This window comes from Homarus americanus, unplaced genomic scaffold (genome assembly GCF_018991925.1).
Source record: "Homarus americanus isolate GMGI-L3 unplaced genomic scaffold, GMGI_Hamer_2.0 scaffold1024, whole genome shotgun sequence".
NCBI lineage: Eukaryota > Metazoa > Arthropoda > Malacostraca > Decapoda > Nephropidae > Homarus > Homarus americanus.
This window is the reverse complement of record NW_024715228.1, coordinates 7,544,537-7,563,325: the sequence shown is the minus strand read 5'-3', so window position 1 is coordinate 7,563,325 and position 18,789 is coordinate 7,544,537. Positions and strand designations below refer to the sequence as shown.

Sequence of the window (18,789 nt, the reverse complement as noted above, 5' to 3'; positions counted from 1 at the left end):
CTTGTATTTTACATCATGCCTTCAAGGGGGAGTAATACGCCAAAGAGGAAGTATGTGACCCTTTCTGTGAACCAGAAACTGGAACTTAGAAGGAAGTTAGAGGCTGGTGCTTCGGTGGCTAGAGTTTGTGATGAGTATGGTGTTAAAAAGCAAACAGTTTCGGACATACGCATTACTCAAGGCTAAGGACGAACTCACTGCATTTTCTTTGAAATATAATGCAATATTATGCAATATTAACCCCTAAATCGTTAATTCGGACAATCGGCTAAAATGGACACCCTTCCCCCCCTATAGTCCGTTTTAACGAGGGTCGACTGTATTTTACTTATTTTCCAGACACTCTAAGAAGACATATTACAAGTGTCTCTGCCTATGTCAGAATATGATGGGCTTGTAAGGTTACTTCTGTCTGTTTGAAATTTTATGTCTTGAGAAAGGCATCTGAGATCAAATGAAAATATATTAAGGAGCTTCATATCATGAACATCTATCCAAGTTATGATTCATGTTCTTAAAAGTTTTGACTTAAGTGCACATGTTAATGAATTGCCATCACTGGAAGTGATGATGCTTTATTATTTCTCATCTTTCTTAGGGTGGCTTTTCTTCATACAGTGAAAACTTGTGGGGCAGAGTACAGCTACTCCTCGACTTACGACCACCCGGACATACGACCGCCCCAGTCGTACCAAATTTTTGTCAAATTACGTATTTTCGAGTCCCGACGTTAGTGATTGCGCTGTGTAACTGACAAAATTTTCGTTTGTAATTCCCTTTAATATGGCTGGCATGCTTAAAAGTGAGAGTTTTGTGGTGCTGAGAAGAAAAAGAGACACCCATTTTAGATTTTCTATGTATTATCTTCACATTTTCGATTTACGACCAATTCGACTCACGACCTGGATTTGGGTCCCTAACCCCGTCGTAAGTCGAAGAGTGGCTGTATTTTCTTTGTTTTGAGAAGACAACCACATTCCAGGAGTTATGGTGCAGTGAATGACAAATAGTTTGTGTTGGTAGTTGACAGTTAAAGATGTGAAGCCGTGTAGGTTTGTTTTTCTTATAAGTCATAAGAAGTTATGGTTCAGACTTTATGAAGATCTTAGGATTAAGTCTTCTTAAAATAGAAAAACAATTGTGTACAGAATTAAAATTTTTCTGAGATATTTTATTTTGCTATTGGAACCGTAACATTTGGAGTTTTTCATTAAAATAAATATTTAATGTTAAAAAAAAATAAAAATAAATGCTGTTAGTGCCATCTTGCAAATAAGTACAATAATTCTAGAATTACTGTATTAACATTGATGTGATATTTGTTAGTATATTTTATTATTGTAGTTTGTAACTTAGCCTATTTTTACTCAATTTAGCTGTCCAGTCCATTTTTAGAGTATATTGTAATTTTTCTTAACAAAAAACAATTTAAGGTAATGGAATTGACAAAGATGATTTACAATGTAGGTTAGAGATGGTGACACTGTCATTACGGGCATGAGCTCATCTGAACACCTGGGCAACATCGATCCGTCTACTCTTGTCATCACTGCAAGTGGTCTTTCTACTCCGACCACACCAGTTTCATCTCCTGAAGTCATTCCTGAAAATCAAGCAGTTCAACCACTTCTTGTTTTGAACTTAAGAGGTTAGTTTGGCTTAGCCTTGTATTTTCATACATAAGGGGAGACTTTAGTTTAGGATAACAGATTTAGATTTGAGAATTGAGCCAGTCGATGTAAGGCGGCTATTATATATACTGCTGTATTCAAGAGCCAATCTATCATTCTCATGAAGTGTAACACCTCATCTAGCTTGACACACTATAAAATGGGTGTGATTTCTTCCTGTAATGCTATGGCATTTTCTTTGGGTCTTTTCAAATACAGTACCTGCAGAGAATTATAAAATTTTTCAGCATTCAACCCCTTGAAAATGTCATAACCACCCACAGCACTGTGTTATTTACTTTATCATAATATGTATCTATTCTAAACTTTCATATCTCTTTTTTTTAGTATTTAACATTTTCCATGAAACAAATTTTAGTAGTACAGTACAAAATTTGTGCTTTTGTCTCATTTGTCATAGAACTAAAACTTAAATAAACATTCTTTCATTCTCGACAATGTCCATGAATTCCACAAACAGTCTTTCTCTGTTCCTAAAACCTTTCACTCATATTCCACTTGATTCACAAATCTTTCTTTCCCTAACCCACACTGCTCTTCCCCTAATATGTTTTTTGAAACAGTTTACCTGATAGTAACTCAGCAAGCTTATTCTTTCTCTGGTGCACACAGTAAATGTATTTTCCCTGTAATTTTGCATTTTTTTTTATATCTATACTGTATTGTACAACGATATCCTTGTTAGCCAGAACAATTGATACAGAGCTCTTCTGGGGATGAGAGATTTCAGGTAATGAAATGACTCTCTCAGACCCGGAAAAATCCCTTATCCCTTGAATGTTTTCCTGTTACTGGGAAAAGTTTCCGAGACTCTGAACTATGCATCTTGCACAGACTAACACTAGCCCACAACCTCAGAATGTTTCTGGACGCTGGGGATAGTTTCCCAAGAGTCTAAACTATTCATCTCATCTTGATTCTAAACTGTGCATCTCATCTCGCACGACAAACATTCTGCCATTACATCTAGACCGCAGGCACGAGCGAAAATATTTACAGGTCGCGAAAAACTGCCTAAACTTTTATTCACAGCATCAGTTCTAATTGTATTAGAGAAATGAATTTAGTACCATTGCATATATGAGGATGGGTTCCTGATGACATTATGTTTAATCAGTGATGTATAATTATACAGTACAGTGCAACCTCAAAAATTCGAATTGCATGGGCCCATGAAGTATACAAATTTTAGAAAAATTCGAATTTTAAATGTATGGAAGCGCCACAGCAAATTGTTGTATCAAAACATACTACAAAAATTATTTACATATCTAAAAACTGTCCATAAGCAATAGGTAAAATAAATTAAAAGTGTTACCGTATTTATATTCAACAACATTTATTCTAATACGTACAGTATATTTAGAAGATTGCTGTATAGCTACAGTGGTCTCCATGTAATCCTGCCAGTCTCCAAATACTGTACTGTACAACACTCCGTCTCCATCCACCTTCACTGTACTGGATACAATGTGTGACCTAGTATGTGTTGGAACCCGGATGCGCTTGTGCTCAGCATTATGATCGCATTTGAAAGCTTAAATTATTATGGCGATATTTTCAAATTGGAAATCTAATTTTGGCACTTATTTTTAATCGGATGCTATTCGAATTTTAGATGTATCCGAATTTTAGAGGTTTCACTGTACTGTATTGTTTAATATGAAGGATACAGGTATTAATATAAACAGATTATTACTGCAACATATCTGTAATGAATAACACATAAATGATGGACTTGGGGTACATTTTTTGTACATAAATTTTTTTATTATTTTTTTCATTATTTTAAGTACAGTGGGCCCTCGGTTAACAAAAGCCTCGGTTAACGAAATTTCGGTTAACTAATTACCTTCCATAAGAATATTCAATTCGGTTAACGAAATTCTTACGGAAATGTTTCGACATGCTTTGGCTTGCTCACCAGCTGTAAGATTAGTCTTTCCATACAGAAATCGGTTCTAGGGCTTACATTCGTTAAAATTGGAGTAAATATCAAGAAGGTTGTACTATTCAATAATTTTCCAAGTTTTGTATTAAATTTTTTTGTCATTTTAACACTTATTTAAAATAATTGCAGTACAGGGAACTAGTTTTTGGTGGGCCCAACAGCCCCTTTACTCACCCACCAAGGCCTCAGTTTGTATCTGTTCAGTGGAGGAAACATCTTGCTTGTGGGTCTCTTGAACACAGCATTTTTTCGTTTTTGCAGTACTGTACAATTATTGGTCATTCTGAAATTTATTTAACATATTGACAATATACTGTATAGTGCAGTGCAGTGTTGATGTAAAGAAAATAATCTTGAATTACACCAAGTGAACTTAAAATTTTATGGGTGAAATGACGGCATGAAGCATGGGGTGATTTCTCTTCCACCCCCACTTCCTCCTCTTCTCCCTTCTCCTCCACCCCCACTTCTAATTCCCATCATCATCATCATCAACCAGGAGCTTTCTACATACACACCTCAAAGTAAGTGTACCGTACTGCATTTTTTTTTTTTACTTTGTATGTAGTTTTCGGTGAGCTGGAACCAATTACCCAAAATCCCATTGAAACAATAGTTTTGGTTAACGAACGACCTTCTGGAACGAACACAATTCGTTCCAGAGGGTCGTTCGTTAACTGATCCATTGTTTCAATGGAATTTTGGGTAATTGGTTCCAGCTCACCGAAAACTACATACAAAATAAAAAAAAAATGCAATAAAGTACACTTACTTTGAGGTGTATATGTAGAAGGCTCCTGGATGATGATGCTGATGTGAATTTGAAGTGGAGGTGGAGGAGAAGCATTTTACTGCTTCTTGGAAGGTGAGTCACCTTCCATGAAAATGTCAGGAACCTCTGGACTGACAGATTCTCCACCAGGAACATCTTCTCTCCTTCTTGAAGTGGAAGGCTGAGGGCTAGCATCTTGTTCCCACTGCCTTTTACTGAAGAAACTGTAAATTTTTGTCTGTGGGGCATCTCTCCTCATCATTACTGATGTTTGAAGAAGGAGACCACTGTGTCCTCAACATGACACAAAGCTAGTTCAGATTTTTCCACATGTGGGTGCCTTGAAGCCAGTTTCCTGAACTTCTCCCAGTGGTCAACAACATCTTTCAACTCTGAAGTTGACATATGGTCATCACTTTCTGTTTCCTCCTCACCACTGTCAGCCTCTAACATCTCATCCAGTTGCTGCAAGCCTTCAGGAGTAAGTTCCTGCTCATGAGACATCACAAGCTCTTCTACATCATCCTCCTCCACTTCAAGGCCCAATGACTGACCAATGGACACAATCTCCTGGTGCAACTCTGTTTCATCCTGAAATCCCTCAAAATCATGGACTACTGATGGCCACAGTGCTTTTCATGAAGAATTGAGGGATCTAGTGGAGACTTCTTTCTATGAGGACACAATAAATTTTACAGCCTCCAGGATGTTAAACTGTGTCTTCCAGAACTGTGCCAGTGTTAGTTCAGGGTCAGTGGAAGTTGCCTGATGACACCTCCTGAACATTTTCTTCATATACAGCTTCTTAAAGTTGCTGATCACATTTTGGTCCATTGGTTGTATGATTGATGTAGTGTTGGGAGGCAAAAACAACACTTTGACAAAGTCAAATTGAGCCTCCAAAGTGCTGGCAAGTTCAGGGTCATGACCAGGGGCATTATCCATAAGGAGAAGAGCCTTTAAAGGGAGTTTATTGGTGGTTAGGTAGCTCTTCAAAGAAGGGCAAAACACCTCAACAGCCCATTCTTTAAAGAGCTGTCTTGTTACCCATGCCTTATGGTTCGACTTCCAATAAACTCCAAGCTGTCCTCTTACCACTTTTTGTTGCTTGAACACCCTGGGGTTCTCAGAGTGGTAGACAAGCACAGGCTTCAGTCGGAAATCCCCCGAAACATTGGCACCAAGCAATAGAGTGAGACGGTCTTTCATGGGTTTATGCCCAGGTAAAGAGGCTTCATCTCTGGTGATGAATGTTCTTTTGGGCATCTTTTTCCAGAACAGCTCAGTTTCATCCACATTGAACACTTGCTGTGGAAGATAATTTTCTGTATCCATCAGTTCTTTAAATTCCACTAAAAACTTTGCTGCCCCTTCCTTATCAGCACTGGCAGCCTCACCATGCTTAACAACACTAAATATGTCACTTCTTTTCTAAAATTTTTCGAACCAGCCCTTGCTGGCCCTAAAATTTTCAAAGTCTGTGCCTGAAGAACCAGGTTGATCTACCTTTAAATGTTCGTATATTTCCCTGGCTCTTTCACAAGTAAGTTCAGTAGAAACGGAATCACCTTTCATCTGTTTTTCCCAAATCCAAATGAAAAGTAACCTCTCTGTTTCTGCTATTAGGGATCTCCTTTGAACACTGGTAGATTTGTGTCTCACTTTCACTTCCTTGAATTTGTCTCTGTACAAGAATTGTCGGCACAGTTGATGTCGACATGCGATGTTCTTTGCTAAGCACATTTGTTCTAATGCCTTCTTCATGTTTTCTAATAATTTCCTGTTTCATCTGAATTGAAATTGCTTTTCTAGATTTCATGGGACCCATACTGGATTCAAAAACAATTTCAACATGTGATATTTTAAGTTTAATTGCTGTAAATAAAGAATATTTTCTTTAAATTAACACTGCACTATATATCATCAATATGTAAAATAAATGTCAAAACGACCAATAATTTGACTGAAAACACAGAAAAAAAGCATTTATGTTGAAGAGAGTCTGAAGCAAGATGTTACCTCGACTGAAAAGACACAGAGACTGACGCCTGCTTTTTGACAGGCTGTTTGGCGTGCTAAAAACTAGTTTCCCTGTATTCAATTATGTTAAATAATTGTTAAAATGACTAAAAATTTTAATACCCTGTATAAGACTTTTAAAATTATTGAATAGTACAAACTTCTTGATATTTACTAAAATAGTAAGGAATTTAAGCCCTAGAACCGATTACTGTATAGGGGGACTTTAATGACAGCTAGTGTGCAAGCGAAAACATGTGGAGGGGCGCTCGTAAGGAATTCGTTAATCGAGGGAATGCTCGTTAACCGAAGTTAAGAATCTTATGGAAGGTAATTCTTTAACCGAATTCTCGTTAACCGAGGCACTCATTAACCGAGGGATCACTGTATATGACATTGCAGCAGGAAGATTCACTACTGGGGATCCGGTAAATATGAATATTTGTACAGCTGATGCCAATGAGTATTTTTCATGCTTAATGATACATGCATTATAAAGCATTTTCAGCTATAAATTTGATGCTGCAAGAAACTATTGCATATTATGTCACTTGTCCACAAAACAAAATATGTAGTGTATTGACAGCGTGTGCTTCTAGGATGAAAGCTATTTAACTTACAGTACTATAACTAGAATACCAAATTCATAACAGAGCAATGGAATGATCTCTCTAAATCCAAATCATTAAACATCACAACTAAAAATTGCAACTATCATTATTATCTCATCTGTATGGAAACAACAAAGACTTTAGTGGATAGACAGGGACTCCCCATTTGGCCCACCTTTAGTTACTTTTGTAATTGACGATGGTTGTATTGGTAAAGTTAATGTTAATAACTTAAAATTATTTCCTACATCTGCAACAACCATAACAACTTGCAAAAACTGTAAACTACCACCTGGGATAATGAAAATGGGCAGTGAAAATATGTGTTGAAGCATGTCCACCTTTATGGACAGTATAGTATACATGTCTCCCAGTTCGAATTTGGTGTGTGAAAATAAGTTTTCCAGGGAAGGGAGATATGGATGGTGAGTTAGAGAAGGGTAGAAAGGTGGTGACGGAGAAGACGGAAGAGATTCATGGATTGCTGTTTAGTTCAGATTACACTTACATAATTAATCAATAACTATCGACTGTCATGGTCATTAAAGAATACCGTATTTTTCGATTTGGAAGACGCTGCATCGTGGAAGACGCACTCTGATTTTGGAAATGTAACTCTAGGAAAAAAACTTTTTATACTTACTAACCGACACCAGTGAAACCGTTGCTTGATATACAGCCCTTTTGGCACAAGTTCACACACCTCTTTGAATATCATCACTTAGAACTGCTTATCAGTCATCATTTTCTTCAATTTAAAAAAAGAAAAATGTGTATAAGAAGTGGAAATCTTTAATACAGCATTCATTTTCTACACCTGGTCACCTCTGCATTTAGTGTGCTGTAGTGTTTACATTCTTTCTCTTGTTTTGTATGTATGACAACAATGGGAAATATTTTCCAACAATAGAAGGTAAGCAAATGTAAACATGTATATCAACGTCTAAGTAAAACAAAAAATCTTTATTTAAAAAAATAATAATAAAACAACTTGGTAACAATCAGTTGAATTAATATTTTTGATAAGCAAACAATAAGAATCACAAAAAATGTAACTCTAAATATCATGTCCAGTAAAACAGTCAAAAGCATTTTATTCATCTTCAAATCCTGGTTTATTAGGATGTTGCTTTATTACAAGTAGTAATTTGTCAAAAAAGTACAGTAGGCTCTCATATTTGGACACCCATTTAGACTGTAAAAACCTCGCGAAATTAAAATCTTCCAAATTTAGATACAACTTACTATGGAGAAAATTAATTTGAGTCTGGTACTTTAGATGTTTGGCTAAATTTTGCTTTATTTACCCAATTTTTTGGGCGAATTACTACTTGTAGTAAAGCAACATCCAAATAAACCAACAAAAATAACACAGATAAAGTTAAATAACAACTAAAAACAACAGAAAAAGTTCTTATGTTCTACAACTTCAGTTAGAGTTGAACCTGATGACTTGGCAACTTCGTCATCCGAGTAAAAACACACACAACAACATTGGCTGTCCTTATGTTTTCAACTTTACCACCACTGGTGGGTAGAATTTTTGTTTTAAATTCAGAAACATTAATTACAATATATTTGAAGAGTAAATAAGTGTTCCTTTCATATTCTTATGTAAAGTAATGACAATATGTTTTCAAATGTGTGCACTTACATACGCGATCTCACTTTTTTCTTTATCATTAATGGTTAGCTACTTCCATTCTTCCATTTATTAACATTAAATAACATTACAGTATTTAAAACAACCATACAGGGTATTAATTTTTTTACATTAATTTTACTACAGCTACAACCAAGGTCTTATTTTCTTCAGTTTTATATGTAGAACCAATCAGTCACTGGTTTTGTAAACATTAACAAAAACAATGCCGTCTTGTCTCCTCGTGTGTTTTAATATTCTACATATTATTAATGAATTTGTATTGTTCATTTTGCACACATAAACATTAATTCAATCAAAAAGAAATTAAGTTATAAACAATAATGAATCTTTTGTACATAAGAGAAATGACGCTCTTTACAAGATAGTGCACGTCTGAACGTTGTCGGGCCGCTCAAACCTGTAGAAATTCGAGTTACGCCGTCGAAATTTGAAATTGTGTAGCATTTTTTTTTCCAAATATAAAACATCGAATTAAAAACTCGCGGAATTTGAGAACCTACTGTAGGGTAAATAAGGCCAAATTTAGCTGAAACATCGAAAGTACCAGACTCAAATAAATTTTCTCCATAGGAAGTTGTATTTAAATTTGGACGATTTGAATTTTGCGAGGTTTTTACAGTCTTAATAAGTGTCCAAATATGAGAGCCTACGTATGAAGAAACAAACATTCCTGCGCTTTGAGACCAGCAGACAACCTTTAGCAATTCCTCAATAGATGGCGCTGCCGCACCACTGCCATTAGTGAACAGACCGCACAGCAGCAAGGGTTTATTTTTATTTTTTTGCATTATATCAACAATATTAATTAAATTAATAGTTTTATAGTACAGTGGTCCCTCGGTTAACGAACACAATTCGTTCCAGAAGGTAGTTCGTTAACCGAAAATTTTGTTAACCAAAACCATTGTTTCAATGGGATTTTGGATAATTGGTTCCAGCTCACCGAAAATTACATACAGTATTGTCTTCATTTACATGGTCAATTGAACCCGTGGAGGTCCGCGTAAAACGAGAAACGCGAAACGAAATAACAGAACATATGGGATTAATTGAAATAGAGACTGGGCCGACCCCCAAACCACACTTTTTCCGTCACAATAGTACGTTGTAGTAAAAATAACATCTTAATTTTATGATGGTATGCGTACACAATTAATATTTAAGAGAAATACAGTCGCCGGTTAATGTCCATTCAAATAATGGACTCGGCTCCCCCCCCCCCTTTCTTCCCACGCTCGCTGGCTCTCCTCCCTCCCTGAGAAATGTTTGGGTGAAAACACTTGGTTTTTAGGTTTAGTAATAAATAATACCTCAGACAATGGTTAGGATAATATAATTGACATTGCTGGATTCCTTGCAAGACTGCCAATAATTTGAATATAAACGTCATATATTTTGCCCAAAAGATAAAATTTTTGCTCTAATAAAATTCTTAAATTAGATCTAAAATTTGTATGTCTAATGCAAATCTTAGCTTGTTTATATTCAAATTAATCACTGTCTTATAAGAATTCCAGCAATGTAAATTATATTCTGGCCGGGCAATTTCTATGAATTTTATGAGCTAAAAACAAATATTTTCAGTAAATAAACAAATTATACTTCACCCAGACACAATACGTTACGTACGTTGTAGTAAAAATAACATCTTAATTTTATGATGGTATGCACAAAATTAATATTTAAGAGAAATATCAATAATATTAGGTTTTTTAACACTTACTTAGTAGAAGAGATGGCTGGGTACATGGGGATTGGGGTTGGTTCTGAGGCAGAGGGCAGATTATTGGCCCTCACCTGTATCACTTGTATCACCTGTATCACTATCCACCACAGAGGCTTGCAGGGCCTCTTTGTCAAACCCTTCAAAGTCCATATCCTCACTATCACTGACTTGGGCTGGCTGTGGTTGTGTGGCGGGTGAAGAACTCGGTAATGTTTTGTTGACTGGGCGACCTTGTGCGCACCCTGTCCGTGCCGCTTTCCGCGTAAATGATGGAATACACCGCTTAAATAAAAATTGTCGGTCTGGCAAGGTGCCGCGTAAATGACCAAACGCGTAAACCAAATCCGCGTAAATCGAGACTATACTGTACAAAGTAAAAATAAATGCAGTAAAGTACACTTACTTTGAGGTGTGTATGTAGAAGGATCCTGGTTGATGATGATGATGATGATGGGAATTAAAAGTGGGGGTGGAGGAGAAGGGAGAAGAGAAGGAAGTGGGGGTGGAAGAGAAGTCACCCCACGCTTCATGCCGTCATTTCACCCATAAAATTTTAAGTTCACTTGGTGTAATTCAAGGTTATTTTCTTTACATCAACACTGCACTGCACAATATATTGTCAATATGTAAAATAAATTTCAGAATGACCAATAATTGGACTGTAAAAACGTAAAAATAGTTTATGTTCAAGAGAGCCACAAGCAAGATGTTACCTCCACTGACCAGAGATACAAACTGACGCCTTGGTTGGTGAGTCAAGTGGCTGAGTGGCGCACCAAAAACTAGTTTCTTGTACTCCAATTATGTTAAATAAGTGTTAAAATGACTGAAAAATTTTATATAAAACTTGGAAAATTATTGAATAGTACAACCTTCTTGATATTTACTCAAATGGGAACGAATTTAAGCCCTAGAACTGATTACTGTATTGGCGGACTAATATTCCAGCTGGTGAGCAAGTGAAAACATGTTGACATGATTTCGTAAGAATTTCGTTGACCGAATTTTTGTTCGTTAACCGAAATGAAGATTCTTATAGAAGGTAATTCGTTAACCGATGCGTTCGTTAACCGAGGGATCACTGTACTGTATAGAGAATACTTGTAATTGCTAAGTACTGTACAGTAATGAGGTAACAATTTTTGTAAGGGGCTGATTTCAGTTGACCCTAAGGAAACCTCTGCTACAACTATCAACTAGTGTCCTGGAAGATGCATGGTAATTTTCAAGGTATATTTTTGTCATAAAAAGTGTCTCTTTCAAGCCAAAAAATACGGCACATCACACAGTTCCCAGGAGCGAAAGGAGGGAGGGAGAGTAGATATTATAGACAGTCCCAATGGTGAGAGAGAGGAGACAGGGAAGGTGGGTGACAGAGATGGAGGGTTTTGTAAGTACGTACACTATTCTGGTAATTTGTAGTTATAAGTGGTGATAGTAAATGGCCACCAATAATGTCTTTATTAACACCATTATGATATGACTTTCACTTATGCTGGTCACTGACAGATGATCTTATTCAGCTTAGGAATAACCTCTGATAGTGCAGCAGTTAAAAACGATCTTAGTTAACAGCTTTAGTACTTTGACTTTTTTTCCTCTAGCTAGCACCCTAAAAAAAATTAGATTTCAAGTGATGAAAACCTGAATGAAGGCAGTGAGTGGGAAGAAGTGGGAAGGGAGGGCAGGAAGGATGGAACGAACGAACTAGGGTTAACAAAGACTAAACATGATAACCAAGAAACATGCACTATCACTTTACATTTTTTTTGTGCGTGCGCAAGTGACATAATGATATTTCTTCTGTCAGCATCCGATTTAGTGCTGAAAATGCTTTATAATGAATGTGTTATTAAGCATGAAAAATACTCGTTGGCATCAACAGTACGAATAATCGTTTAAGTCGGATCCTCATTATGAATCGTCCTGCAGCAATGTCATATATTTCTGAATAACACTATTTTCCCACATTTTACATAGATACAGTAGAAGAAATGTATTCTTAGGTAATCTGTGATCATAAATTATAAATAACACGCCATTTAAAGCATATCTGTCAACTCTTCCCCATTCAGTGTTACCAGATCAACTGCTCTGTCATGCAGGTTACCTTGGAATGAACTCCTGCAGTTAACTGGACATAATACAGTTTAGATATTGATGTATTTATGCTCATTATCATCCCATGAATTTTTCTGTTTTAATCTTCTGTGTTGTCTATAATGCTCATTAGGTGTTTTTCTATGAACTGGTTGTTTCCTGATTTTGTGTTTTTTATGATCAGTCAATGAAATCTTTACTTTACTTTCCTTGTTTAGCCAGTGCCACTTATGTTTCCCTTTTGAAGAAAACCTTGTTATCTTGAAAATTGTTTGTGGCAACCTTCTCCCTATCTTTCATTTCCTTTTCTTTGGCATTCTTTTACCTTTTTTATTTCCTTGTAATTTTTCCACCCTTCTCCCTTCTTTCACTGCAACTTACCTGCAGTTGGCACTCATATGCTTTTTAATTTTTCTTAATTAGTACTGTCAGGTTGACTTATGGTGTCATATGATTAAAGTTTGTCGAGTATATATATATATATATATATATATATATATATATATATATATATATATATATATATATATATATATATATATATATATATATATATATATATATATATATATATATATATATATATATATATACATATATATATATATATATATATATATATATATATATATATATATATATATATATATATATATATATATATATATATATATATATATATATATATATATATATATATATATATATATATATATATATATATATATATATATATATATATATATATTTGTTTCTCTTTTTGGCAGATTCTAAGTCTGCTGCTATAGATGAAGCAAGCAAAGCCAGTGCTGACTCTGCAAACACAAAACTTCTGGTCTTATCAGAAGATCTTCCATTAAGTGGCTCCCATGCTTCAATAGAGGAAAGATTTCAGGAAGTTTTGCTTTCAGAAGCAGGTTCCTCTCAAATCAAGAGCAGGCCAGAACCTTCAGAAGCAGGTTCTTCTTCTCAAATCAAGACCAGGCCAGAACTGGCAATGAGAATCAACCTTGTGGAGAAGGTTCAGACAGTTCCCATCATAACCTCACCAGAAAAAAATCTTGGTATTACATCATTGACTCCACTACCCAGTCCTTTAACCACTCCACAGACATCACCTCATGCCCAGCGCAAAGTTATGGGTGTAGTAATGGAAAGAACTAACAAGAGCACTTCTCATAGCTATTTCTGCACAAAGCCATTCCAGGGTAATCAGCAACAAATTTCCAGCACAAAACCAGGCATGTCACAAGAAGCTGGACAAGTTTCTCTCTCTTCGTCATCTTCAGTAATGACTCAGCAGCTTGAAGATAGAACAAAAGCATCTCAGTCATTAGAGTCTGATACAAAGCTTTCAGCTGGTAAACGTCGGCAAAAGCCAAAACCATCATCACTAAGAGAGATGAATTTTTGGGCCCCAACATCTATGTAATTCTCATCTTACATTTTGTCAGAAGAAATATTTCTCTGGTTGTTCCTTGATTTATAATGAAGTTAGTTTTTTTCAGCAAGCATTGGAATTTTGAATTAGATATATTCATTTGGACCAAAATTGAAGACTAATTTACGACTCGTTCTCAGTTGCACCAAGTGGAGTTTAACAGGTATTTCAATAATTAATCAGCCATCAGATATGTTTTTAGATAAGGAGTGTATGATGGCTTTGTATCATCTTAGTAAAATCACAAAAATAAATTTGGGTTTGGATATTCATTTGGAGTCGTCAATGTTTAGATATTACAGATTTATTGTGGTTCATGAGGAAAATTGGTGCTTAATGTTGTATTAATTCAAAATGACTTGTGGAATCATACTGATTATTTGAAGACTGAAAATGTTTGCAAAACTAATGGGAAGGTTATAAAATTTTATGGTTATAATAAGTAAGTGTATCTAAATATATTTGTGTACATATATGAATTTATAGTTGGACTTGTTACTCTTTCAGTTATAAAGTAGTTAGAGGTAACCTTTTAAGGGATCCTGGACTATAGTTAAGATAATAGTTGAAAATCTATCACCATAGCAAAAGATGAAATGATTGATGCTAGATTCTTTCATGAAATTTTGCAAATTAAATTTATTTTTTAGATAATGAATCAAAAACTTAAAAACAGTAGACTAAACCAATCAGCTGAGTACATGTACACCAACATAGCAATGTCTGCTGTATATCTGTACTTTTGAAAATAGTTATGACACAAAATGATTTCCAATTCTGCTTTATTCTTCATTTTTCTACTGTTTGTATGTCTGAGACGTAGGAACTATCGACATGTGGAAATACTATACCAAGGTTTCCTCAACAGATTAATTATTGAAGTGAGTTGAGAGAATAATCAGTAGTTAGAAGAGTTTGCCCAAACCTAGTTAACCATGGCTGGTAGAATGTCCATCAAGAAGAAATTTTTGCTTTTAGCAACTACAGCCTTTGTGACAAAAGGTATTAATTTTTGACAAACTTTTCGGTTTATTTCCAAAATTACTATTATTATTATTGTTTTCTCAGTATATTAAGTTTTATTGATAAATTTTTAGCCCATCATGAAAATATAGTCACTGTTTTCATGTTACAGTACCACCACACACTTTGGCTTTCTCCTCCGTGTTATCTCATGTTACATGTAAGTGTATCCTTCCACCTCATGTTCAGCCTTATTTTACAACTGTGTCCTATCTTAAATTCATTTCTGCCTTTCTAGATAAAATTTCTGGCTGTACCTGTGCTTATTTAGGATTTTATTTTTATCCTACATGAATAATTTTCACAATCACACACTCAAGTTAACAGGAATCAAATTTCACATTCCCACAAAAAAAGAGAAAAAAGAATTCTGTACATAATAATCTGAGTTTAAAATTTTAAATTTTAAATGTTTGGAATCATTGGTATAGGATTGAATGACAATAATTTTTGTGCAAAAAAGACTGGAGTCTTTCATGTTTTATAATAATTTACAATACTTGCACATATACTGTAGTCAGAAAGCATTGTGAAAATTATCTGCATTCATATTTTTTCTTCGTTTCACTTTACTTCTTAAATATGGAAAATTTTCAATAGTTTTCAAGGTACTGTACAGTATTTACAGACATCAATTATTTTCTTGATTATAATACATTGCAGTTGAGACAACTAATTGCAAAATTCACTGATTGAAGTTGAGGGTACCTGAAGGCGATAACCATTCTTAAGTTATATTAAAACCAATACTGTATTGTACATGATAGAGTTAACCCTCTCGTGCACCATGACGTGAATCATGGAAATTGCATCATTGAACTAAAAATTTGCCCCCAAAAAGTTTTCAAGATACAGTAATTGCATCATAGTTGAATGTATGATCTTGCAAGTGAAGCTTCCAGGAAGTACCAAAAGGCTGGTGAAATTCCGCTGTTCATCAGTTTCCTCCTGTCAGCTGTGCTTGTAGGTTGCATTTGTCTATTTATTTCCTCTCCCACCCTCCCCATAATTAGTTGTATCAAAATTCCAAAGCCACCATTGGAAATTTCATAAAATTATTCTTCTATAACTATAAAGTACTATACCTTGGTATGTTTGTGAGAAAATATCCAAGATATGATAATGGGAACAAATATTTTTTCTTCTTTATTCAGAGTGAAAAATATAGCTTTATTCTCACCTTATTTATTTATTTTTCTGATTATGTTAAAGCTAAAACAATAATGAAGCCAGTGATGTATAAGCCATGCAAAAAAACAAATATTGTTGGATAAATTAGCTGCAGAACAAAGATGACCAGCAGACCTTACATGAGTGGTTACATGAATTTTGCTGTGGTTATGGAAACTTAAAAATGTATTGTGTGCACGAGGGGGTTAACAAGGATCAATTGTGTGGATCATTCGTTTTGACTTGGACTGTTTAGTGACTTGTATGAAGTCAGTGATGCAATTCATCTTGGTTGGCAGTGTTTAATGAAAACGCCTAGATGAATTGACATGAAAGCTTAGGTTATTTGCTGTTTTTGCCATATTTATGGGGAATTTGCATTTAATGCTTGCAATTTGTCAGACCTTTGACCACTCTCCTAGGATTTTTGTGTATCTTTTGTTTAAGATTTCAATTGGATGTAAAGTAGTAGTATTGAACAGATTTTTTTTTATTATATTTTGGGTAATGTATACATCTTGAAAAGGGCTTTGGTTGTCTTGTCTATATATTATATCATATCTGGTTCTGATGTCTTAATGCATGATGATAAATATCCATTGTTTATTATATGAATAAATAAAAGTGCATTGATAATCTGATTACTTTTATTTTAAAATGTTCTTGACTTTAGGAATTGTGAATTTATCATGTAATTTTTAATATACCAAAGGCATCTTTGGTGGGTAACAGAGTGAAGAATTGTTTACCTTACTGTGTAGTTATACTGTACATGCCCATGGAGCTGTAACTCCGTAGAAGAGGGAACAAAACTTTTTCATTAATGACGTCCTAATGGAGTTCATCTTCATATGAATCAGAAGGTGAATAACCATACAGTGGTCCCTCGGTTAACGAACACAATTCGTTCCAGAAGATCGTTCGTTAACCGAAAATTTTGTTAACCGAAACCATTGTTTCAATGGGATTTTGGGTAATTGGTTCCAGCTCACCGAAAATTACATACAAACTAAAAATAAATGCAGTAAAGTACACTTACTTTGAGGTGTGCATGTAGAAGGCTCCTGGTTGAAGATGATGATGATGATGATGATGGGAATTAGAATGGGGGTGGAGGAGAAGGGAGAAGAGAAGGCATTGGGGTGGAAGAGAAGTCTCCCCATGGTGCCATTTCACCCAAAAATTTTATTTCACTTGGTGTAATTCAAGATTATTTTCTTTAAATCAACACTGCACTGCATTATATATATTGTCAATATGTAAAATTAACTTCAGAATGACCAATAATTGTACTGTAAAAACGTAAAAATAGTTTATGTTCAAGAGAGTCTCAAGCAAGATGCTTCTTTCACTGAGCAGGGACACACACTGACGCCATTTTGGGTGAGTCAAGTGACTGTTTGGCTTGCTATAAACTAGTTCCCTGTACTTCAATTATGTTAAATAATTGTTAAAATGATTAAAAACTTTAATATAAGACTTGGAAAATTATTGAATAGTACAACCTTCTTGATATTTACTCAAATGGTAACGAATTTAATCCCTAAAACTGATTACTGTATTGGCGGACTAATACTACAGATGGTGAGCAGGCGAAAACATGTTGGGAAAAATTCGTAAGGAATTCGTTAACTGAAGTGAAAGATCTTATGGAAGGTAATTCGTTAACCGAGGCGTTTGTTAACCGAGGGATCACTGTACAGTACTGTACTATTAAGATTTTTTTTTGTAACAAGTGTTGACACTGAAACACACATGCCCCACTAGTGTAAAAACTACCCTTGTAACAAGACACTTTAGAAATACAGTAAAACCTCGATTAACCGCTCACATATGGGGTTAAGGGGGCGATGGATAATCCAAAAGGCCGGTTAATAGTATATAAAGTCTACGGAAATAAAAATACATTTTCAACGTACCTATCCCTAACCTACCTCATTTAAGTCCCTCTATTTATTTTTGTTCATTTGCCATTCATATTTCAATAGAATTTGTAAAATGTACCTTGGCCCATTTTTTGGTTGCCATGGCAATGAATAGGCAGTTGGTGGGGTTAGTTAACAGAATACACATAGAATTGGCATAACTTGGAGACTACAGTAGGCTCTCATATTTGGACACCTACTTAGACTGTAAATACCTCGCAAAATTCAAATCGTCCAAATTTAAATACAACTTCCTATGGGGAAAATTAATATGAGTCTGGTACTTTCGATGTTTAGCTAAATTTTGCCTTATTTACTCTACTTTTTGGGTGAATTACTACCTGTAATAGAGCAACATCCTTATAAACCAACAAAAATAACACAAAGTTAAATAAAAACTAAAAACAAAACAAAAAGTTTTTATGTTCAAGGAGCTTCTGAGTATGAAGGTGGCGCAGGATAGTGTCAGGAAGCCTGGCTGTGTGGCGGGAGTTCAGTCTCCGCATCTCGTCTCAGAGACGTGCAGGCATTGAGTTGCTGAGGGAGAAGCCGGATAGGTCTTGCAGGAGACTGGTGTCAGGCCGCTGGTATTGCATCTTGAGAGCATCTCGTAGAGCTGTGAATTTGTTGTCAGCTGGAGGGTTGGTGATGACTTCTGCAACTTGTGTGGCGACTTTTGAGGGCAGGGAACAGA

The 18,789-nt window shown here is 35.2% G+C and overlaps 1 protein-coding gene across 1 annotated transcript in view; it reads left to right on the top strand.

Moving 5' to 3' along the window:
- The window catches only part of LOC121856484, a 34,783-nt gene extending 17,977 nt beyond the window's left edge, over nucleotides 1-16,806 (top strand). Inside the window, exons 4-5 of the mRNA XM_042352080.1 lie at nucleotides 1,468-1,648; nucleotides 13,304-16,806. Coding sequence (XP_042208014.1) covers nucleotides 1,468-1,648; nucleotides 13,304-13,968 — 846 coding nt within the window. The 3' untranslated portion in view covers nucleotides 13,969-16,806. The remainder of the gene's footprint in view (nucleotides 1-1,467; nucleotides 1,649-13,303) is intronic.
- The last annotated feature ends 1,983 nt before the right edge of the window (nucleotides 16,807-18,789 follow it).